At 32.1% G+C, this 22,194-nt stretch overlaps 2 protein-coding genes across 2 annotated transcripts; both read right to left on the bottom strand.

The window, feature by feature from the left end:
* Positions 1–7,245: 7,245 nt before the first annotated feature.
* LOC146927454 (eukaryotic translation initiation factor SUI1 family protein) lies at positions 7,246–16,167 on the bottom strand. Its single transcript, XM_085700719.1, has 8 exons — positions 15,956–16,167; positions 15,044–15,155; positions 14,288–14,478; positions 14,108–14,202; positions 13,388–13,816; positions 11,937–12,045; positions 9,192–9,837; positions 7,246–7,591 (listed from the first exon to the last, which is right to left on the bottom strand). Exons 1-8 carry the CDS (start codon positions 16,088–16,090, stop codon positions 7,470–7,472), a joined length of 1,839 nt encoding a protein of 612 aa, XP_085556845.1. The 5' UTR covers positions 16,091–16,167; the 3' UTR covers positions 7,246–7,469.
* A 3,624-nt stretch (positions 16,168–19,791) lies between these two features.
* On the bottom strand, positions 19,792–20,169 carry LOC146927453 (uncharacterized). Its single transcript, XM_085707081.1, has one exon. The coding sequence runs from the start codon at positions 20,167–20,169 to the stop codon at positions 19,792–19,794; it is 378 nt and encodes a 125-aa protein (XP_085563207.1).
* Between the last annotated feature and the right edge of the window lie 2,025 nt (positions 20,170–22,194).

Here is a 22,194-nt window from a genome sequence, read left to right as displayed (position 1 = left end):
ACCTTCCTTATTTCCTAGTATTGTGTTGAGTATATAGGAAAAGAATACCACGAAACTACAATGTTTTAAAAAAAAAATATAGTTTTAGGTTTTGAGTGAAAAGACAAAATAAAAGGAGAAGGAAAGCTCGCTCTCTTTTTTCTCTACATTTTTTATTCTTTGTTCTTGTATGTTTTTCCTCTCCTCACTTTGTATAGTGAACTCCTATTTATTGCTGTTCTCTTCTGCCTTTTATAAGAATATGAGAGTAGCATAGGATGCCAATGTTTTTCGTGTTAGTTTGATTTTTAAAACAATAAATAATAGGATGCAAAACCAAGCTGCTGTTGTCTTATTTGTTTTTAGTTTTCAACATTGAAATATCTATACGCATGTGAGTAACCAACGATGAAACAAAAGCATGTGAGAGCAAAATGTACATTTTTATTTTTAAGTGGTCAAAATCTAGCTGTATTCTTTGCTTGGAATTGGAAAAAAGAGTTGGTAGTGAGAAGATTATTTAGTTGCATACTCCAAAAGAAAATATACAGTATTTGTTTTCCAATTATTAAATTTGTCATTTCCATTTATTTCTCTTCCAATATTGTGTTTGCAAATATTTTAAGATTCAATTGCAAATTGGTTCATCAACACACAAACTAACAATTTCAGTACCATGCATTCAGTTGACTTGCTAAGCAACACTTAGCATGTAAATGAATGGATCCATGGTCCCTCCAAGTATTAAGAACATATTCTAAGTCATTAATCTCTTTCTCTTGCAGCACATATGATACAATGAAACAAGATGTATAACTTTTAATTCGTGATAATGAGAAATATGTCAGCATATACCACTATAGTGTTATTTTTATGTGAACTACAATGTTGTCAAAATCAGGATTTTGCTTCAGGTCAAAAGAGAAGAGCAAAATCGACAATCGTAAAATTACAACCAAAATCGATGGATTTTACTCAATTACTTTTGTAGAATCGATATAAGAAATTTTAAAATCGCAATCAAAATCGATGGAATTTACCCAAAAAAATAATGCTAAATATATGTTATAAATGGTATATAGTCATAAATGACTTAGTTTATAAGAAAGTGTAAAATCGCAATCAAAATCGATGGATTTTTCCTATTTTGAAATTATACTATAGATTTTAGTCGTTGAAGGTGAAGAAAGTTGCAAAATCCTGGATTTTAGGATTTAAGTCGGGATTTTGACAACAATGGTGAATTATATGATATAAATATGGTACATGGAGATGAAGAGAGTAGAGATATGGAGTTAGTTAAAAAGAAGTGAGGGGTATTGTTTGTTTGTAGATGAAGAGTCATATCTTATAAGCCAAACTTATTAACTAAACAAGTAGAATTTAATAATGACTAATGAGGTATAATCAAGCTCAATTATCTTCCGCGTGAGAGTTGATGTGCTCACAAAACACTATTTTGTTACAAACTGATGCTCCTTGAACATCTAGCATCAATCTGAACAAGATGAGTTACTGTACAATTCTCATTCATTTTATATAGACGATTTTTATTTAATTTGATTTGTGGTAAATCCAAGTTTTATATATTTGATAGGAAAATACAGTTGGATTGCATAAGTACGATCTTAAAAAAATTATACAAGATCAGCATGAACAACTGAGTTTGCAGCCTCCAGAAGTTTTCATGTTCGAGTGCACATTTTATTACATGACTGATCTCCTGTAAAATCAGATGCATATATCCATATGATTGCAGAGGAAAAGTATTGATAGAAAACAAAAACATGTGTTCAACTTTTGCATAAGATAGAAAATCTTCTTTAATTAATATTGTGACTAGATTATTTCTATTTATAAACATGTTATAGCTTTTTTGTTGATGTTTAGCTAAGTAACTTTAAAATTTTCCATTGAACTAAACATGTTTTACCTTTATTTTCTCAACTTGTTTCTCCATAGACTGCAAATTTTCGGAAACTAAATATGTTTTTTTTTATATATATACAACATGTGAAAGGCTTATTTTCACAATAATATAACATTTTTTCTTGATCCAAGCCTGTTCCACAGCTAAACACCAACAATAATAAAAGGCTTATTTTCATTATGGTAAGTACATTTTTTTCAAACAAAATAGGGTGGAAAAGCAACATGTGAAAGTATCGACTTTTGTGGCAGGTAAATCCTCCACAAACAATTAAGTAGAAAAATATTAAAAATAATACTAAGAAAACTGGTTAAATATGAAGGTGAAACAGACTCTCACCCCAATCACTTAAGCACACGATACCACACTTGACCTAAAAAGGAACATCTAACAAGAAGGTGACAAGCTGATTCTACAGACTCATTACATAAAATACAAGAAATACCGTCAAGGTCAACTATGATTCTCCTTAAAAAGAGATTCTAACGAGTTGAAGTCATATCCTAAAGCAGCTTCCAAGAGAAAACAACTAACAAGTTTGATCTGATTATGAAGCTCTATCTACGCCTAAATACCATTGATTTAAGGAAAAATTAATTGATCATGAAGGACTCATAATCGACTACGGAGAAGAAAAAGGATTTACCAACTACTTGATCAGTGAAGAACCGTTGAATAAATTCTTTTTAAAGAAAAGATTTTTTAATAAACAAAAGAGGAATAAATACATTTGGGATTGTCACCTATAGCGATTCCAATAATATCCACGTAAATGTACTTCCATTTTTTAGTTAAAACACTTATCTATGTTAGACTCCAAGCTAAAATTTAAGCTAAAAATATACCTTTTAAGTCGGTTAAAGAGAGTTTTTTCATGTTTTGGTTCAAGAATGATGTTGAAAAATTAAAATGAGTTTTCTCCGTTGTTTCCATTTAACAAATTAAAAAAAAAAACATTAGTGAATGTTATCTTCCAATTAAAATGTCTTTGGTTTGAAAATTGGAAACAGAAAACCCTTTCAATTTTCAGCATCATTTTCACCAAAACAAACACCAAAAAACTCTCTTTAGTTGCTTAAAAGGTTACTTTTAACTTATAGTATTTAGTCTTAAAATATAATATAAATAAGTATTTTAGATTAACAAACTAAAACACTTATTTGGATGTTATTGGGTGTCAATAGTAGGTGACAATTCTAAATGTGCTTATTCCTCTTATGATTTTAGAAAATTCATTTGTTTCCAAATAATTTTCTCCCTCAATTCTTCACTAACGAGTAGTTTGTACCATCCTTTTTCTTTCTCTGATTATGAGTACCGGTGAGTACTTCATGATAGGTTAACTTCAACTTCAATTGACATAACTTTGGCGAGGATAGTTTTCCATAACCGAACTAAATATGTTATCATTCATTCATAATAATTTTATTTATAATATACAAATAAAATATATGAACTATAAAATACATATATTTTTTTTGTTTTGAATCATATAAAATATGTATCTTATCTCCCTCTCACCCATATTTTGGCCAAAGTATTTTTTTTTTTTTTTTGAAGAAATTTTGGCCAAAGTATTATTTTTTCAAAATTATCCACAGCTTTATCAGATTGAATAGAAAGTTTTACCGTATCATGTACTCATCAACCAAGCTTTCATATCGATCAATATGATAGGACTAAGTTTTTAGGCTGGTTGGTGCCTTGGGCCATGACTGACATCTCAAATATAATTTCTCTATTGTTAATTCATTTGTTAAAATGCAATTCAATATGATATTATCCTAAGTACCTTAGAATTTGAAACCCTCACCGAAGAATGTAACATACTAAAAAAAATGAGGAAAAACTTATAATAATTTAACTATCCAAGAGGAGAGTCAGGTTAAAAGAGGTAGAGGAAGACCTAAGAAAACTATTAGAGAAACCATTAGAAAAGATTTAGAGGTCAATGAGTTGGATCCAAATATGGTCTTTGATAGAACATTATGGCGGCATTTGATCCATGTAGCCGACCCCACTTAGTGGGATAAGGCGTTGTTGTTGTTGTTGTTGTTGTATCCAAATAATATAAATACAATTGAAATTATAATTACTATCTTTTTCTACATGTGAAAGGAAATGAGAAACAATTGTCAAACACTCCTCTAATCAATAAAACAATTGCACTGCAAGGGCACATGCACTCTTATTAAAATTATAATTTCAATTTAGTTCATTAAATAAGAAATGTTAGACATTTAGTTCCTTAAATTTTAAATGTTAAACACTTTTATTGCTAAGTTACAAATGACGGAAAGACCATAAGTGTCTAGTGTTTGTAGCTATTTAAGAGATCAAAATGTACAAAATTTGTAATTTAAGGAACCAAAATAGAAAGAATGTTTTTTAAACTGACCAAAACATGTAGTGTTTGTAACTTAAGGAATCAAAATGAAACAAAAACTTAGAGAAACAAAGTGAAACTTCAAAATAACTTAAAGGGTTAAGAATAAAATTTAACCTATTTTTGTTTGTGATTTTTCTAAGTCTTATTGTTAAAGAAAAATCGTATTATAATTTCTACTCTTTTTCTTGCAAATGCACCATCTACATTCCTAACATAGCAAACCTTGTGGAAACTTAACTATATTTAGGCATTATCTCAACAAAAATCAGCATCATTAGATAAGAGTTTGACAACAAATTCTAAAATTATTTATTCTATAAGAAACCTTGTTCAATTTTAATGAAATATGGTAAACAACATCAGCACACATATAATTTCAGTTTGTTCAGAAACACTTCCTAAGTAGCAAGGACCAAAGGGTTTCAAATCCCTAATGTCATGCAATGTTTAAAAATTGAGTAATCAAGAAACTTAAGCTTTGGTGCCCTTAAAATATAGAAACTTGGTTACCTAAATAATTAAGAAAAAACAAAGTTGTTTTCTTAGAGAGAGAGAGAGAGAGAGAGAGAGAGAGAGAGAGAGAGAGAGAGAGAGAGAGAGAGAGAGAGAGAGAGAGAGAGGAGAGCAAATTAAGCACACATCTTTGAGTTTTTTAGTTTTGTGTTGAGTAATGAAAGAATACTTCAACCTAACAATGAGAGTAGCATATATAGGATCCCAAACCAAACTGCTCCTGTCTTTTTTGTTTTTAGTTTTCTATGTTGAAATAGCTTTAGACATGTGCTTTGGCATGTGAGAGTAACTAACGAAGAAACAAAAGCATGTGAGAGCAAAATGTACATGGAATCTAAAACAAACTAAATCAGCAAAGGATGTCAAACTATGATGTACATTTTGTTTTAAGTGGTCAAAGCCTAGCTGTATTCTTTGCTTGGAAATGGAAAAGGAGAGAGGGTAGTGAGAAGGTTATTTGGTCAAAATAATGGATAGAGGAGAAATGATATGGATTTTAGGTACCGTTTCATAAATCCATGAACTATTCTCGAACACCAATTTCAATGTCCATTAGACGGGATCCAATTAAAGTTAGAACAAAGTTATGTATAGACTAACTTACAGAAATTGACACCGTCGAAAAGATTCAAATTTAAGACCTTGATATAAACATACTCGGTATCCCAAGTCACTACAATTATATATTTTGGTTAAATTCTTCCTCAAATGTGTTTTCTTTTAATTTGGTTTATAATCAAAGATTCCTTTCTTAAGGATGACCGATATTATCATCATGTTGATTAGAAATTATTTTAGTTACATCTACAATTAAAAAAAAAATACATTATTTCAATAATAACCTTCAAAATTGGATGAGTTAATACCTTCTCTGTTTTCGGATAACTTAGATAGTTGACTAACTGCCAGACATAATATGACACGTTAAACAATCAATCTTGTCAAGTTTTAAAAGTGTTTTTATTTTTTTAGATAAACAATAACCCACAAAAACAAGTGGAAAGACTAGAGTTTGAACCCTAACCATGACATATGATCTTGCAATTTTGGTATTTTTATCATTTAATTTTTTTTTTGGTTACTTTTATCATTTAATTTAAGACTTGTGGACGTTTCAAAAGTGTCTTCACTCAATTTTACGCAAAATGTTTTAGATTTTAATTTTAGTAAATAAAACACAAGTAAATCCTTGTTTTTTAGTCCATTTTTCTTGATCCTACAATGTGAGTCAGTCAAAATTTCAATGGTATTTTGTTAAAAAGTTAATGAATATCCAAAAATTACATATAAAAAAAAAACTACTAATTAATTTAACAAGGGTTGATCTGTACAACGAAAATTAAATACTAAAAAAAAAAAAAAAAATCTTCCATCGCAAAATCAAATAGGGAGAAACAACGACAAAACATCAACAGATAAATCTCTTTTGGCTCTGTTTGGTAAAAATAGCGGATAGCTGATAAGCTAGTTGATAGCTTTTAGCTGATAGCTTTTAGCTGATAAGCTAGCTGATGACTGATAAGCTAGTTGAAGTGTTTGGTAAAATTAGCGGTTTAACTAGCTGATAAATGTAAAATGACATAAAAGGGTATTATTAATTCAAAATATAAAGTTTATATAACTTGATATTTAAATATTCAGGAATTCTTAATTCAATTTTGTTTTTTAAAAAGTAATTGAAATTTATAAATTTAATATATCTTTTATATTGTAAATTAAATTTTATTCACTAAAAAATTTATTTAAGTATAATGAGGTATATATACTTTTTTGTCAACGGAGGTATATATATTTTTTGTCAACAACATAAGGCAAGAGAGATAAATGGAGGTATTTTGTCAAAAAAAAAAAGATAAATGGAGGTATATATTGTCAGCAACATAAGGCAAAAGATAAATGGAGGTATATATATTGTCAGCAACATAAGACAAGTGAGATAAATAATAACGAGGGATGTATTTGTCAAAAAAAAAAATAATGAGGGATGTATATTTATTAGGGAAAAAAACGAGGGATGTATATTAGGGAATTGTAGGTTTGAATTAAATTATAATAAAAGGGTAAAAATGGATTTTCGATAAAACAATTGGGGTAAAAGTGGAAGAAAATATGAGAAGCTATAAGCTATAAGCTCAAACGCTACTTGAAATAGCTTCTGAAAAATAGCTTATAAGCTCGTGAAATAAGCTATAAGCTCATGGTCAAAAAGTGTTACCAAACAGAGCTTTTTTTGTCAAATGAGCTTATAAGCTAGAAGCTAAGAGCTAAAAGCTCTTTTTTAGTGTTTACCAAGCAGACCCTTAGATCAGCGGTCATGTTTGAGAATAGATCTTCTCATATGTAATTTGAATAGATCATTCAAATTCACCCAATCTAAACTTGTCACGTGAGTCTCTTTTATTTTTATTTTAAATTTCGACTTAATGCACTTCACTTGTGAAAATTGCAAATAAGATTTCCTAGTCAAAGTTTCATAATAATCTTACACAATAAATATTTGAATTGGAAAGAACCTTTGTCTAATCCTATTATGAGTTTACTCTTTTATGTATTAACCTAGACCTAAAAGGTGCAAAAATGCATTACATTTCCAGAATCCAAGCATAGCACTCCCATCATTGCTACAGAATATTAAAAACAGCCTCTTTTTGGTAAAGCTCATCTCTTGGTTTTGTCAAAAACTTCAATAAATCTCTTTGGAACTCCATATTGTTCAACCAAATGCCTTCCCAGGTCATCAATAACTCCACCTTGAACCATAACCTCAAACCCCTTCTTACCTGCAAATAAATATTTTCAAATTTTAGAGAGACAATACAATAAACACATCATTTTATCATATGCAGCCTATGGAGCACTGACACGAACACCGAAAGTAATATGAGAACATGGCATAATTGAATTTAATTACATGTGTAGGTGTCGTGTCGTGCGGGGTCGGACACACAAAAGTGTCCGTGCTACAGAGTATGCAACTAGAGAATCAAACTTTACAAGTCATAACCCTGAATGTCATAAGGGGGTGTGCGGTGTCTGGCCATCATCCTAAAGTCGTTCAAACAAAATATTGAATGAAAAAGCAATTGTTGTTGGTTCACTTCATCCTTACTCACAGATGGAGTGAAATACATTGAAGACTAAATAAATAAATAAATAAAATAAAGAAAAAAATAAATCAGGTCTCTGCTTGGTTTCAGAAACTAGTTTCGGTTTCATGTTTTCACTTTTAACTACAAAAATAGCCACATCGTTTTTACTCTGTTTCAGTTTTTTAATAGTTGTACAGAAAACAACAATTTTTTTTTTAATATTTTCACTGTTCAGGTACAAAGATTTGGGGGAAAAAAATGAGAACAAGGTAACAGTTTTATAATAAGAAGCAAAAAATGGAAATAAAAGCAACTTTTTTTCTCAAACTTAACAAACCCCTAACTTTTTGTTAGAAATCACAAACACAGCAGTATAGAAATAAAAGAGAATAATGGGAGAATTGAGATGCAAATGTGAATATTATTTATGAAGAAAAGGAAACAAGCAGAGGGATGAATATCCCTTCTACTCCAGAGATTGGCTCCTTCAGAAAATAGACTATTCCTTGCCTCTAACAGAATGTTCCTTCAATACCCTCTCTCATGAACACCACTGCACCCTTAACTCCATATAACAGAAAAATCAGTTCACACACTCTCCCACTCTTCTCTATCTCTGCCACCTCATCACTCCACTATTTCTTATTTTTCGGAACATACACACTGCAGTCTTTAGGCTTACCCTGCTCGTTCCCAACTACTCATCTAAGGGCCCGTCGCTTTCACATGCATGTAAGCAGCATCCTTGGTTTCGTTCAATTACATTCATAAGGAAATCAATAATTTTTTATCAAAATAAATATGTAGTAGCCTCTGTCTATGTACATATAAAGGACACCAGAGTTCCACACTTACCGCTTATGCTCCCAAAAATGTCTTTTATTAAATCAGCTTAATATTTAAAGCAGCCTCGTACCCTCTAAATACTGATACTAAGAAATAAAATACCATGCAACTACTAGTCTAGTGTCATTTATGCAGAAAAAAAATTTACAGCCCATCACACTCTCAATACTAAAACTGAGAAATCAAATGTCATGTGTGCAACTGGGACTAATCTTAGTGTGATTAATGCAAACAAAATCAAACACAACATGATGTAGTTGAATTTAAACAAAGGGAAGCAGCATCTAACAAATATCTGGTAGACAATCCCACATTCCTTAACGATAACATCATAACAAGATTGGTTAAAAAATAAATAATCATAACAAGTTTTCTAAAGAAAAAAAAAAATAACAAGCGCACACTAATATATAAAACTTCCAATTTTAATATGGCTAAGAAATACCTGGTAATTCTCCAACAGTGGTACTGCAAGCAAACTTCTTCTGAAGCTCTGATGCTAATGCGTCAGCATCTATAAGAAATGATTCCATGCCGGATAGTTTGGTTACCTTCTTGTTGCCTTGCCGCCTTTCTGTCAGTATCTGAATTGTTTTTAGTGCACCTTTACGAACTACAGATTCGTTCCCTCGTGTCACAACATGATGAGGTTGCATTCGGTTCACAAATGTTTGCCCTATATCTTTCTTGTGAATTTCTGTAGGATATGTAGTTCCTTTTTTAATAGCCCCCTTGAATAGTGCATCACATAACATTGCATCTAGAATCACAAGAGATTTATTTGTTGGTTTCACAAGATTTTCTTTTTCAACGTATGCGAAGACAATATCAGTGGCTTCAGAAGCAGTATAAAGTTTGCCCGTATCAGCTCCTACAGACGAAAAGATGGGATTGACATGTACACTTGGCTTGTAGATTTCAGCCACTTCCAGAGTTTTGGATGAACGGGTTTCATTGACAGATTGGCCACTGGACTGATCAGGTTTCTCCGCTGGCCTTTTTTCAGGCTTAAAGGATGAATAATCAACGTGTTTTCGGTTAACTGAAAATAGCACGACTTCTCTTTTATGCTTGTCTTCTTTCACAGATATCTGTTCAAAATCCAAATCTACGTTAAGAAAGAACCCAGAAATTACATTGCAAATAAGTTCAATGCAAGAAGCTTTACTAGAAGAGAACAGATAATAAAACAAATTTAAAACATCCATAAATTTTGCACACAACGTACACAAAACGGAGATGCGTTTTAAACCTATTTTTATGATTCATTTGTGGTCTGATGCAAATTATATTTACAGCATAATAATAGGACCCCAAACAGAAATGAAAAATTATATTGAATTGGAAGATACAACTCCTTACAACCAGAGAATAGTTTTTGTTGATTCACTAAACTGAACCGGTAAAGAGGAAAACTGGCGACGAAATAAAGCTGTGCTCCTTGGAAGATGATGAACAATATCGAAACAGTAAAAGATAAAGCCAGAGAGAACCAACAGTTCTACACGTCCCCAAAATCACCCAAATCACATGTTAATTCTTACAAGTTACATGCCTACCGAAGTCCATTACAACCCCAATTAAACTCTCTTTGATTGCCGAATCAATTCCCACCTATGAAGCACGGCCACTTCTCGGATTAGGTGTGTCCCAAAGTCGGACATGTGTCGTGTCCGACACCAACACATATAATTACACTGAATTATGTGATTTTCTCAAATTATTAGCGGTGTCGGTGTGTCGGTGTCCGTGCCGTGTCCGCGTCCGTATCAGTTCTTCATAGATTCCCACCCACTCCCCCTATGCCGTGTGTCCTACTCTGTTATATTGCATTCCATTTTGAGTGAGTAGTTTTCAATATTTCTCATCCTATCCTCCTGAAGGTATGTCTAACAGAGCAATCTATGGACATGGATAGACTTCAAAATATCCAACTAATAGAGACTATTTTCAAGATTTCATCAACCCCTAATATACTAAAGGAAATATGAGAAATAAACATCCCAAATTGAATCACTTATAAGTTGATTTCAGCTATCATAACAGATATCTCATCAACAATATCGAAAGCTGGGAATAATTAGAATTCAATCACGAGTTTGCTATTCATTTTCTTTCATTGCTACGAAGATAATACTCTGTTATAAAAATCCAATTGATGCTTTTCACATTGAATTAATGGAGCACATATTTATTCCAATTCTTCATGACATATTCTAAAGAAGCAAAATGTTGCAAAAATTATTTCTTTTATAATTGTGGCCTGGCTTACATATCTTAAATCTAACATGCTGAGGAAGTTATTTCATGAATTGTTTCAAGCTCCTATCTCAATACTATAGCAGAAAAATGTTATTCCTTTAACCATAGGAGCTTAGCTTACATATCTAACATGCTAAAGAAATGATAATTTACAATGTTCCCAAAAGCTACAGTTTAGTTCATCCTAACAGAAGCAAATATCAGTTGTTAAGCATACAAGGAAAATGGGACAAATCAACAAATTCAGAGACTAGGAGAAACCTAAGACAACAATTTTGATATCAAAATTATTAGGTCAAGAATAAAAAAATATTCAAAGCAACAGAGTTTGCCGAGCAAGATCCAATTTACAAAGACTACAAGTTGGAAGAGACCTGTCTCAGCTCAGCACATTCTAGATTTTAAGTTCATACACATAAAAAATTATCCAGTCATTATTTGCGAGCTTCTACTTACCATGGTTATCAAATCAAGATTCAAAACATTAACAAAATGGCATTTTTTCTTAATTGTGAATCGAATTTTATTACGAATCGTAAGATACATTGACAATAAAAATACGTCATTATTACGAATCGTAAGATACATTGACAATAAAAATACGTCACCAAGTAAAAAAGCAGGTAACATAACAAATTGTAAAGTTGACCAAAAAAGTGATTGGCTGCACTAAGTTTAGGTGGTGATTGATTAGAATGAATTGAATGAATCTGGATTCATCATAGTGAATCGTGATTCACCATACTGAATCGTGATTAAAGATGGAATTCATTTATGTCCAAAATCCAAATAGATACACACTAGAGAATTGTATCGAATGAGTTCAATTTAGTATCAAATAGAGATACAACGTGCATGTATCATAAGATACTAAATACCATGCTATTTACAATTCTACTATCCTAGAAAATAGAAGTAGATGACATACCAATCCAGAGGAGGCTTTTGCCTGTAACCACTTAGCTAACTTCTTGTAGGATGACTTCTTGATGTCTAAAGTTATTCCTGAAGGTCTACATGGCAATACATGGTTTGACCTACAATGCCCAAAAATAAATAACTGTTATATTATCAGTGGACGTAAATTTGAAGGTCAGCACTTACTAACTACTCCCTCCGTCCCTTAATGTAACCCCCCTTTGCATTTTTCACATTTCTTAAGAAAGGTTGTCAATGTAATTAATGTGTCTGTTTTATGTATTAATATTACTAAATTGTCCTTTGTTTGTATGTGTATTAAATTTGACTATTCATATTTGAAGACAAGTTAGTAGTATTAATTAAGGGTATGTTTAGGAAAAAAGTAATAAATGCATCTAGTAATTTGAAAAGGGGGTTACATTTAGGGACAAAAATAAAATCAAATGGGTGGTTACATTAAGGGACGGAGGGAGTACAAGTGAATGTACAATACAATCTGAAATGAATTTAAGTGGAAGAAAAAAAATGCTAATTACACTAATGCACATTAGTAGGCACTGAATGTAATATGCAGCAAGTATTCCTTACTTATCATCAAATGACAATAACTTCCTTTTACATGATATTTATAATTATAGTCAAAGGCTAACAGGTACACCTACGACGCTTTTGAAGAATACAAAAATGGAAATTACTAAATAAGAATTACAGCTTTGTATTTTTCTCATGTATAACTGCCGTACATTCCATTACATACTACTCCCTCTGTCCCATTATAAGTGAGCTTTTTGCTCATTTCACACATATTAAGAAAAAGTGTACAAGTGAAAGAGAGAAAAATAGTTGAGTGTCTTGTCAAGTATTCGTGCATTTTCCATTATCATAAATGCAAAGTAGAATGTATTGAATTGAGAGTGATGAATGTAGTATCAATTAGAGGTATAATTGGAAAAATAATTAATGTTGTATTGAAAAGTGAAATGGGTCAATTTTTTTGGGACAATTTTTTTTTGCAAATGACTCACTTATTATGGGACGGAGTATTAATTTTTAAATTACTTAACAATGCCTTAAAACACTCATTAGCAAAACCCTTCATTATATTCAATGGTAATAGTTTTCTACTTTTCTTAATATACTAATACTTTTAAGCACTTAAAACTAAACTCATTTCATACAACAATTTAATGTTTGTTCAGCCATACTATCCAACTGTTTCTCAGTATAAGCATAAACAACTTGAATAATCACTAGTTCACTACCAAAGCTCCCATGACCTCATTCAATTAAAAGTGTGCTGCACTGTTGTCATATTATGGTGAATTGTGTTACTGAACCAAATTTTGAAAGAAAAAAAAATATAAAAACCAAGCCTAACATCAAACAAAATACTGATTTGCAGGATTGCAGAATTTTTAGGTCAGCGAAAATTCCAGAGAGAGGGAGATTTAGTCCTACCATAGAGTGCTTCCAGGAATGGGAAGGAGGTCTTTATCCTTCAATGTTGTATGCAGTGCTTGCAAAAGGCACTTGTCTAGAAGCAAATCTACATCTGAAGTTGATAGAGTATGTTGGTCATTCGGGTCATTAGGCGAACCACTATCAGTTAACTTCAAATCACCCACGCCAGCAGTTGCCTCATCTGCCATATTTTCATTATTGTTTTGTGTTGTCAAAGCATGGCTGGATTCAGCTGATAACTCATTTGCATCAAGAGATCCCTCCGCTTCCTCGCTTTTCGTGTTGTTTTGTTGGTCAGTTGATGTCTCACAAGCAGCCTCAGTCAAATCAGAACCATCAGACGGCGATGATAATAAAGAAGGATGCCCAAACACAACATCTTCCAAAAAACCTGCATTAGGTACATAGCGGCCCTCAACTGATTCCCTACAAATTCATCCAACAGTAAAAATAAATAAATTAATAATTTGAATTTCTGAAAGATTTGTAACACTGTCTAATTGAACAATGTTATCGATTGCAGATGGCGGACCATGGTTGAAAACCATATTTCCTTAAAATAAAATTTAGGCAGCCTTATTTGTTATAAAACACCATGGCGCCACCATCCTTGACAAATTTGCCATGGTGTTTATAAAAAAATCTGCTACCGCAGTCTGCCATGGCCAATATTTGACACCTCCATTTTTTGAACAATTAAGATCTAGTAATACTTGCCAAAGCAAATCACGATAATGATGAGTTATTCTCAATGCTTTTCCACGCAATCCGGCTTTCAATGCTTCAGCGCTGCTCATCGTGGTACTCCCAACCTTGACAAGAATAAATGCAACTTTAACATACTTCCAGCTTTCAAGCATCAATTTACAGGAAACAATCAATGTAAATAATTAATACCGCAATGGGAGCAGGATTTTCGGGCACTTTCACCGCCCATGTTTCCCCAGCCGCAAATGATGGAAGACCTTCAGGAGGCACAAGTATACCAGGGAACATCAAATCAGCTCCACCTATAACATATCGAGAAACCTCGCCACCCTTGAGTATGAAAGCCGGCAGCAGCTCAGGGACCATCCATAGAGCATAAACTACAATGACACATTTGAATTGATGAGTTTAGTTCTTAACCTATCTATCCACTCTATGAAAAAATCTTGCCCTAGAGCATAAACTACAATGGTGCCATTCGAATTCAATATTGAGTTTAGTTGCATTCGGTTATGAATCTTAGGACAATTAGAGAGTTTGTTACTTTCTAGGAGCCATAATTTGCTGTATATATAGATATAGATGGTAGATATAAACTACCACAGAGAGAAATGAGAGAACTCTCATATTGAATTTCATTACCCTGAGCAAAAAGAATGACTCGGTTAAAATGAGGTTTATATCTACCATCTATATCTATATATACAACAAACCGTGCTACTACGAAATAAAAAAATATAAAAAAAAAAAAAAAAAACTCTTAACAATCATAACCAAATGCACATCTAACTCTTACATCCGTACTAAACACATGGCGAAATTTTCATACATCTGTTTCTCACCATTTTCTCAACCGCAAGGATCTTTATTACTTTAATATTTAAACATAAAGGAATTCTATTCATTTTCATTTCCAAAAATAAAAAATACAAAAGCCAAAGCTACCTGTTGGAAAAATATCTGAACCGCGACCATCAATGTCGAAAAACACAGGAAAACCTCCCTCAACAGCATACACATGAACCCGGGTTTGAAACTTGGCCACTGTTATCTCCGTCTGGTATATCAGCGTTGATTAATTAATACAAAACACGAAAAGACAAGATCTATGTAATATTGCCATAAGCATCCAAGCACTTCTAAAACACTCCTCTATAAGTCATTTAGTCAGCTATCAAAAAAGACGAACTGAATCACTTAAATACTCAATTAGCTATCACATTAACACTTCAGATTGAAAGCGCGTCCAGTGTCAAACACGTGTTAATGGTTGACACTAAAACGACAACAACACATGTGGTTACATTCAATTGCTTTCATTTTCATAAAATATTTATGTCATCTCCATGTCTTTGTCGTCTCCACTGTCTATGTCCGACAACACCGACCGACATAAGTAGGTAAATAGTCATTTGGTCTCTAAATGTGTGACGCGTTGTCACCATAATCTCATAATGTATGAAAATTACGAACACATCCCCAAGTGTCTCTTTTGATAATAATTTTATGGACTAAATTAACTAAATATAATACACATTGAGAACCAAAATGAGTAACTAACCATACACACATTTAGGTATATTTTTTCAATCCTAACACATTCAAGTACTATTATTGGGTAAAATTGATGTGGGTCCTACACTTTGAAAATGAGTTTGCAATAGCACTCATAAGTTTCACCAAAAGGGTACCAATATAACTCATTCTTACAAAATCGGCTTGTAGCAGCTACGTGGCACTTGGGATTCACCCAATACTATACTACGTGGCGTGCATCAAAGCTCACGATTATGATTATGATTATGAGCGATTAGGTTAGAAAAAAAATGGAAATGAAAGAGAAAAGTAAGAGGATACCTTAGGAGGAAGTAAAATATCTAGGTCAGAATCAGAAGCTCTTGGGAATTTGTCTTTAACGGTTCGTTTAAGCTTTTTTCTGTCGGCACCGGAAAGTCTCTGTTGAGATTTTGCTTCCACCGCCTTCTTGAACATCTTCTTCAATATTCTCAATTCTTCCAGTCACACTCTCTGCGTTTGTGATGATGATGCTGGTACGAAGAATACGATACACGAGGAATATTGCCAATACGTGCGTGCCTTTAACCCCGAGAACAATCTAGATGTTTTCCTTGTATTGTCAAATAAACAAATTGAAAAATAAAAAATAATAAAGGTTAATATGTCTTTACCCCGTAATTTAGACGAGTTCCGGATTATCCTGTAAAATCAAAATTTAGATTCCAACTCAGTAATTTAATATTTTTTCGTTTCAGACCCTGAGGCAATCTGACTGGACAAAATGCTGACATGGTATGCTGAGTGGCGCGCTGACTTTGCATATCTGATTATGTGACTAGCTGACTATATAATTAATTTTGTTTTATATTTTTTTAAGAGCACACGTGGCATTTTGCCTATTTTTTTAAATAAAAAATATAAAAGAAATTATATTAATTTAAAAATAAAAAATAATTTTAAAAATCTGAAAATTAATTTTCGAAAATAAAAAATCGTAAAAAACAATATATTTTCTAGAAAAAACCCGAATTTTCTAAAAAAATTAAAAATTCTGGAATTTAATTTTTAAAATAAAAAAAACAAAATTTAGAAAAACAAATTTGAAATTAAAAAAAAGTTCAGATTATTTTCGAAATAAAAAAGTTTTTTAAAATTTTTTCTACCAAAAATAAAAATTTTGGAATTTTTTATTATTTTTTATAATTCAAATTAAAATATGAAAATAAAATTTTGAAAATTATATTTTTTTTTGTTGTGACCGGGATTTGAACCCCGGACCTTGCATATTGTATGCATTGTCCAAACCAACTGCGCTAAGTTCACGAGGACAAAATTATATAATCTGAAGAAAAAAAATCGATTTTATTTTAATTTTCAAAATCTTAATTTCAGATTTTTATTTATTTTTTGAAAATAATTCTGATTTTTCGAATTTTTAAAATTTCAAAAAAAAAATCTGATTTTTTTTCTGATTTTTTCAATTTTGAAAAAAAGAATCTGAATTTTTTTCTATTTTTAAATTAATATAAATGAAAATAAAAAAATTAAAAACAAAATTAATTATATAGTCAACGCGCTACATCATCCAAAAATGCTGACTCGGCGTGCCAAGTCATCATGTTTGCACAGTGACATGACCTCGGGTCTAAAACGAAAGAATCTTCAAATTACAGTGTCTATTTCGAAAAAATCTTCAAATTACAGGGTTGGAATCTAAACTTTTTTTTTTTACATAGGGTAAAGCAGAACTCGCCCAAATTACAGTAGATAAAGACATATTAACCCTAATAATAATCTACCCGAATGAATTAGGAGTGTGCACTATAGTTCAATTTTGATTCTAAAAGTTGCAATAAAAAAACACGTGATTTGGTTTGGTTGACTTTTAAAATAAAATATAAACCAACCTAAATTAATTGCGTTGAATTAGTTGGTTCAGTTTTGATCAAGAAAATAAAGTTTTTTGTTTCTAACGTTAAACTCAATTTAAAAAGTTAATGCAAACCATATTTTCAACAAAGTTTTAAATTTCATTCAATATTACCTTTTCATTTCCATCCAACAATATAGACCAAATTATAAACACGGACAGAACATAATCATGTTCTCTAAAAAATACAAAAGACCGACTTGTTATAATTAAATAATTTAAAGAACTTTTGTTGTAATTTAACCAAAAATATTTTATGTTAGTTTAAACTCGTGAGCACAATAGATTATTGAAAAAGTATATTTTTCTTTTGAAGGGATTATTGAAAAAGTATATTATTAAACATATAAATTGAATACTATAAGCTCAAAATTTTGTTCTCTCAAAATAAAAAAGCTCAAAATTTTGTATTGTTAAACGGTGACTAAATATTTACTGATACGTGAGTCGATCAAGAGATTGGCTCAATAGATGACATCAAGCAACATGAAAATTGTTGTTGACACATTGCATAAGGCTGTGTCACACATGTAAAATACGTTTTTGCCCCTTCGGCAGTTAACTGCCGAATTATGAAACCGGCTGCAGTTAACTACCGAGGAAAACTTCGGCAGTTAACTACCGAGGAAAATTGAAAACTTCGGCAGTTAACTGCCGAGGAATCCTCAAACCCCCGTTTTTTTTTTTTACAAAAACCATTAATTTTTTTTATTCTTTAAACCTAAATTTTCCTTAATTAAATTTAATTCTTTAATCCTTTTAAGGAATTAAACACAATTTTTTTTATGATTTCATTCATGTGATTTTGTTGCCATAAATGTAGAAATATGAGAGATGAATAATATCTGCAATCGGTAGTTAATGGACCTAAAATGATAATTCAATAAAAAAAAATGCAACAACAGAAAACGTTACAAATGATAGAATAATTATATTTGTAATTATTAGTAATTAATTATAATATTTAAGATATTTTTTTGTTGTTCACAGATTATAATATTTCAGATATTATTCATCTCTCTTTCAAATAATTATATTTGTAATTATTCTATCAATAATACCTTTTTTTTTTGTACAAATAAAACCACTTTTCTATTTTTTTTAAAAAAAAACATTTTTTTAATTAATAAACGTGATTGAATATGTAGTAATTCTAGGATCTCATATTTTTTTATTTATGGCAACAAAATCATATGAATGAAATTAACAACTTTATAAAAAGAATCGTGTATTTAATGGCAACAAAATCCATATTTCTTCATTTATGACAACAAAATCACATGAATGAAATCATGAAAAGAATTATGTTTAATTCCTTAAAAGGATTAAAGAATTAAATTTAATTAAGAAAAATTTAGGTTTAAAGGATAAAAAGAATTAATGGTTTTTGTAAAAAAAAAAAAAAAAAAAAGGGGTTTGAGGATTCCTCGGCAGTTAACTGCCGAAGTTTTCAATTTTACTCGGTAGTTAACTGCCGAAGTTTTCCTCGGTAGTTAACTGCAGCCGGTTTCATAATTCGGCAGTTAACTGCCGAGGGGGCAAAAACGTATTTTACATGTGTGACACAGCCTTATGCAATGTGTCAACAGCAATTTTCAAGCAACATTGCATTTGAGTTGAAATGAGTGGTACATATAAACACTCTATCGTCTACATAAATAATCAAATTGGAAGAGTAAGAGGTAAATCATGTGATAATTGTGTTTCTTCTCCTCTATTAGTCGTTGTTGGCTTGATGAAGAAGTTTTGATCATACTTTAACTTTCGATTGGGTTGAGTTAATAATTGATTTAATTTGGGCCTAGCTAAGAACACTATGATTATTGACCTTGAAAATTGCTTTTCTGACAATGAAAACTTCCTATTGACACAAATAAAATACTAAAATGCCTCCAGCGGTTGTTAAGAACCGCTCAATGATACGCCGACAGTCAACAACCGCTGGCCACCAGCGGCAGTTAACTGCCGTTCACACCAGTAAACTAGATCAGTGTTGTCTGCACTCTGCACTGGTTATCCAGTAGAATTTTTCCTGTTTTTGCATCCAATTGCAAATTAAAGTAAAAAACCAGGATATGTCGGGAAATTAAAACGTACGTATAAACTAATATTTAACAGATAAAATTAAAACGCAAGAAATAATATAAAGGTATGTCGGAAAATGTCATAGAAATACCAAAATGTACGGAACATGTCATAATTATACATCACATTCAAAAAGTACATAAAAAAAGTCTAATCATAATCAACCCTGCTGCCTAGCATGCCTCGGCCCCCTGCGTCGCCTGGCAGTCTGATACGTAAGGGCAGGGCGACCATTATCGGCTATCCGCATCACCTCATGGACAATCTCCTCTTTAGTCATCTCGGCTTGCCTGGCCACAATATCATCAGCTATATGCACCACATCCCGAATGATCGTCGGTGTGTCAGGCATCTCCCTGGCATGCTCCTCCTCTATGATCTGCTCCACGTTAGCCGGCCTGGGAGGAGATCCTTCATCAGGTGGGAGAATACGAGGGTGAGAGACTTTGGCATACCAAGCCATGTAGCCAGGCGCATGATGCCATGCTCTCTCACACCCATCTCCCCAAGCAGTGAATAACCACACCTGAGCGTCCATCAACACAGTGGTCAGCAACTGCGTAGGCACCTGAACGACAGAAGACGAATGTCTGGGAACGTCCTGTGTTATACCCTAATTTTGTACCTAAAAATACTAGCTCAATTCTTCTTTTCTTGCCTTTTAAGTCATTTGAAATTGTCTCTGATCAATTGCATCTTTCGATGCATCTTATTTCAATATTGTTTGCAAAATTCATGAAAAAGGGCATTATAGTCATTTCCTATGTTAGAATTTCTTTCAATCTTTGAAAAGTTGTCCCTGAGTCCTTTCAATTGGTTTGAATGGATTTTTGTTCAATTCCATGTCAAAAATCATTTTAAAATTGCATCTGAGTCATTATAAGTCAGTTTAGCCCCTAGGGGCATTTCAGTCATTTCATGTGTTGAAACCCTGTGTAATTTCCAAAATTTGTCTCTGAGTCTTTTAATTTTGCTTGCATAAACTCTTGCTTTAATTCCATGTCAAAAAACCATTTTAAAATTGCAGTTGAGTCGTTTTGAGTCGTTTTAGTCCCTAGGGGCATTTTGGTCATTTCACACAAAATTTCGACAGAGAGAGGTTACTTTGAAGTACCTCATTTAAGTAATTGGTTCATTTTAGTCCGTTTTGTTATTTTTAATCGTTTCACTTTACGTTTAGTCAAATTTACCAATTTTTAGTCCAATTTTATTTTTAATTTTTTCAAAGTCCTCAAATTTCTTATAATTGCATCCAAGTCCTTTTTTGTTTCGAATTTATTTTTAAGTTCTTTTAAATAATTGCAGAACAGTCCATATTTTGTCCCATTTTATTTTTAGTTTTTTTATTATTATTTGCAAGATGGTCCTTTCAAGTTTTCCAGAATTGCAGAATGGTCCTTTTGTCCAAGTCATCAGTCCAGTCCACGTGGCAGTCACACACAGGTCCAAGTGTCAATCTATAAAAGGGGAGCAGTTATTGCACAGTGCCAACACGAATCATTACATGCCAAATCACCAAAAACAATTCCCAATTTCTCTCTCTGATCATCAAAGATCAAACACCAGAAAATTCCAGAAATCACACGAACACCATGAATGTTCATCCCCTTTTAAACCCTAACTGAATTTCCTGAACTCAATTCGACCTCAATTCTTCACCAATTCGTGTCAGTTTCACCACAAACAGATTAAATCCAACAACAAATTCACAAGATCGGTTCAAATTCTCAGAGATTCTCAGAGATTCTATAGAGAATCATCATCACCGAATCATCACCTTCGCAATTCAAGCAAAGATTCGTCAAAGACGAATTTGCAATCACGAAGGATTTGGTGAGGGAAGAGAAGAAGAGGATCGAAGCAGAAACGAAGAAGAATCAAACACCAGAAATGTTCGAGAAACGAAGAGTGAGAAGACGAAGAGAACTTCGATTTATTTTCGAAGTTCGAATCAAGAAGTTCACCAGAGGCAAGAAGAAAACATTAGATCATCTTCTCACCGTCCTTTTACTCGAATCTCCAAATTCCAGCAGGTAAATCTTCAGACTCTTCTTTCTCTTTCAAAATCCCATACTCTATCGTTTACGAATGCTTTTCATGCTTGAATCAGTGTAGATCGAAGCATTTCAAACCGTTTTCCTCAAAAAAGTTTCAAAAAAACCGAAACGTTTCGAGACCGTAAAAGTTTAAAACCAAATCTGTTCGAATCAGTGTAGATCGAAACGTTTCGAACAATTTTCTTCAAAAAGCATCGAGATCGAAACGTTTCGAACAATTTTCTTCAAAAAATATCAAGATCGAAACATTTCGAACAATTCTCTTCAAAAAATATCAAGATCCAAAACGTTTGGTGTCCGATCTACACTAATTTGTGGTTTATTTGTGATTTATGGCTTGAATCCATGTTCGTTGTGAAAAAGAACGAGTGAAAAAACATAGGAAGACGAGAAAGGATGAGAGAGTCTGAAGAGAAGAGAGAGAAATTAGGGTTAGAAATGATTTAGACTGGTCTCCCTTACTTTTATATTGGAGTGAACCGAATTGGTTCATTCGAACCGGTCTG

Source organism: Medicago sativa, chromosome 4 (genome assembly GCF_051527215.1).
Source record: "Medicago sativa cultivar Bolivia chromosome 4, Bolivia_mono, whole genome shotgun sequence".
NCBI lineage: Eukaryota > Viridiplantae > Streptophyta > Magnoliopsida > Fabales > Fabaceae > Medicago > Medicago sativa.
This window is presented reverse-complemented; position numbering and strand designations above follow the sequence as displayed.

Coding starts and splice junctions, on each gene's coding strand:
- LOC146927454 (XM_085700719.1), bottom strand. CDS start 16,090: ATGTTCAAGAAGGCGGTGGAAGCAAAATCTCAACAGAGACTTTCCGGT. Junction 15,156..15,955: donor ATATTTTACTTCCTCCTAAG/GTATCCTCTTAC, acceptor CTGATATACCAG/ACGGAGATAACAGTGGCCAA. Junction 13,817..14,107: donor CATTATCGTGATTTGCTTTG/GCAAGTATTACT, acceptor ATGAATTTGTAG/GGAATCAGTTGAGGGCCGCT.
- LOC146927453 (XM_085707081.1), bottom strand. CDS start 20,169: ATGGACGCTCAGGTGTGGTTATTCACTGCTTGGGGAGATGGGTGTGAG.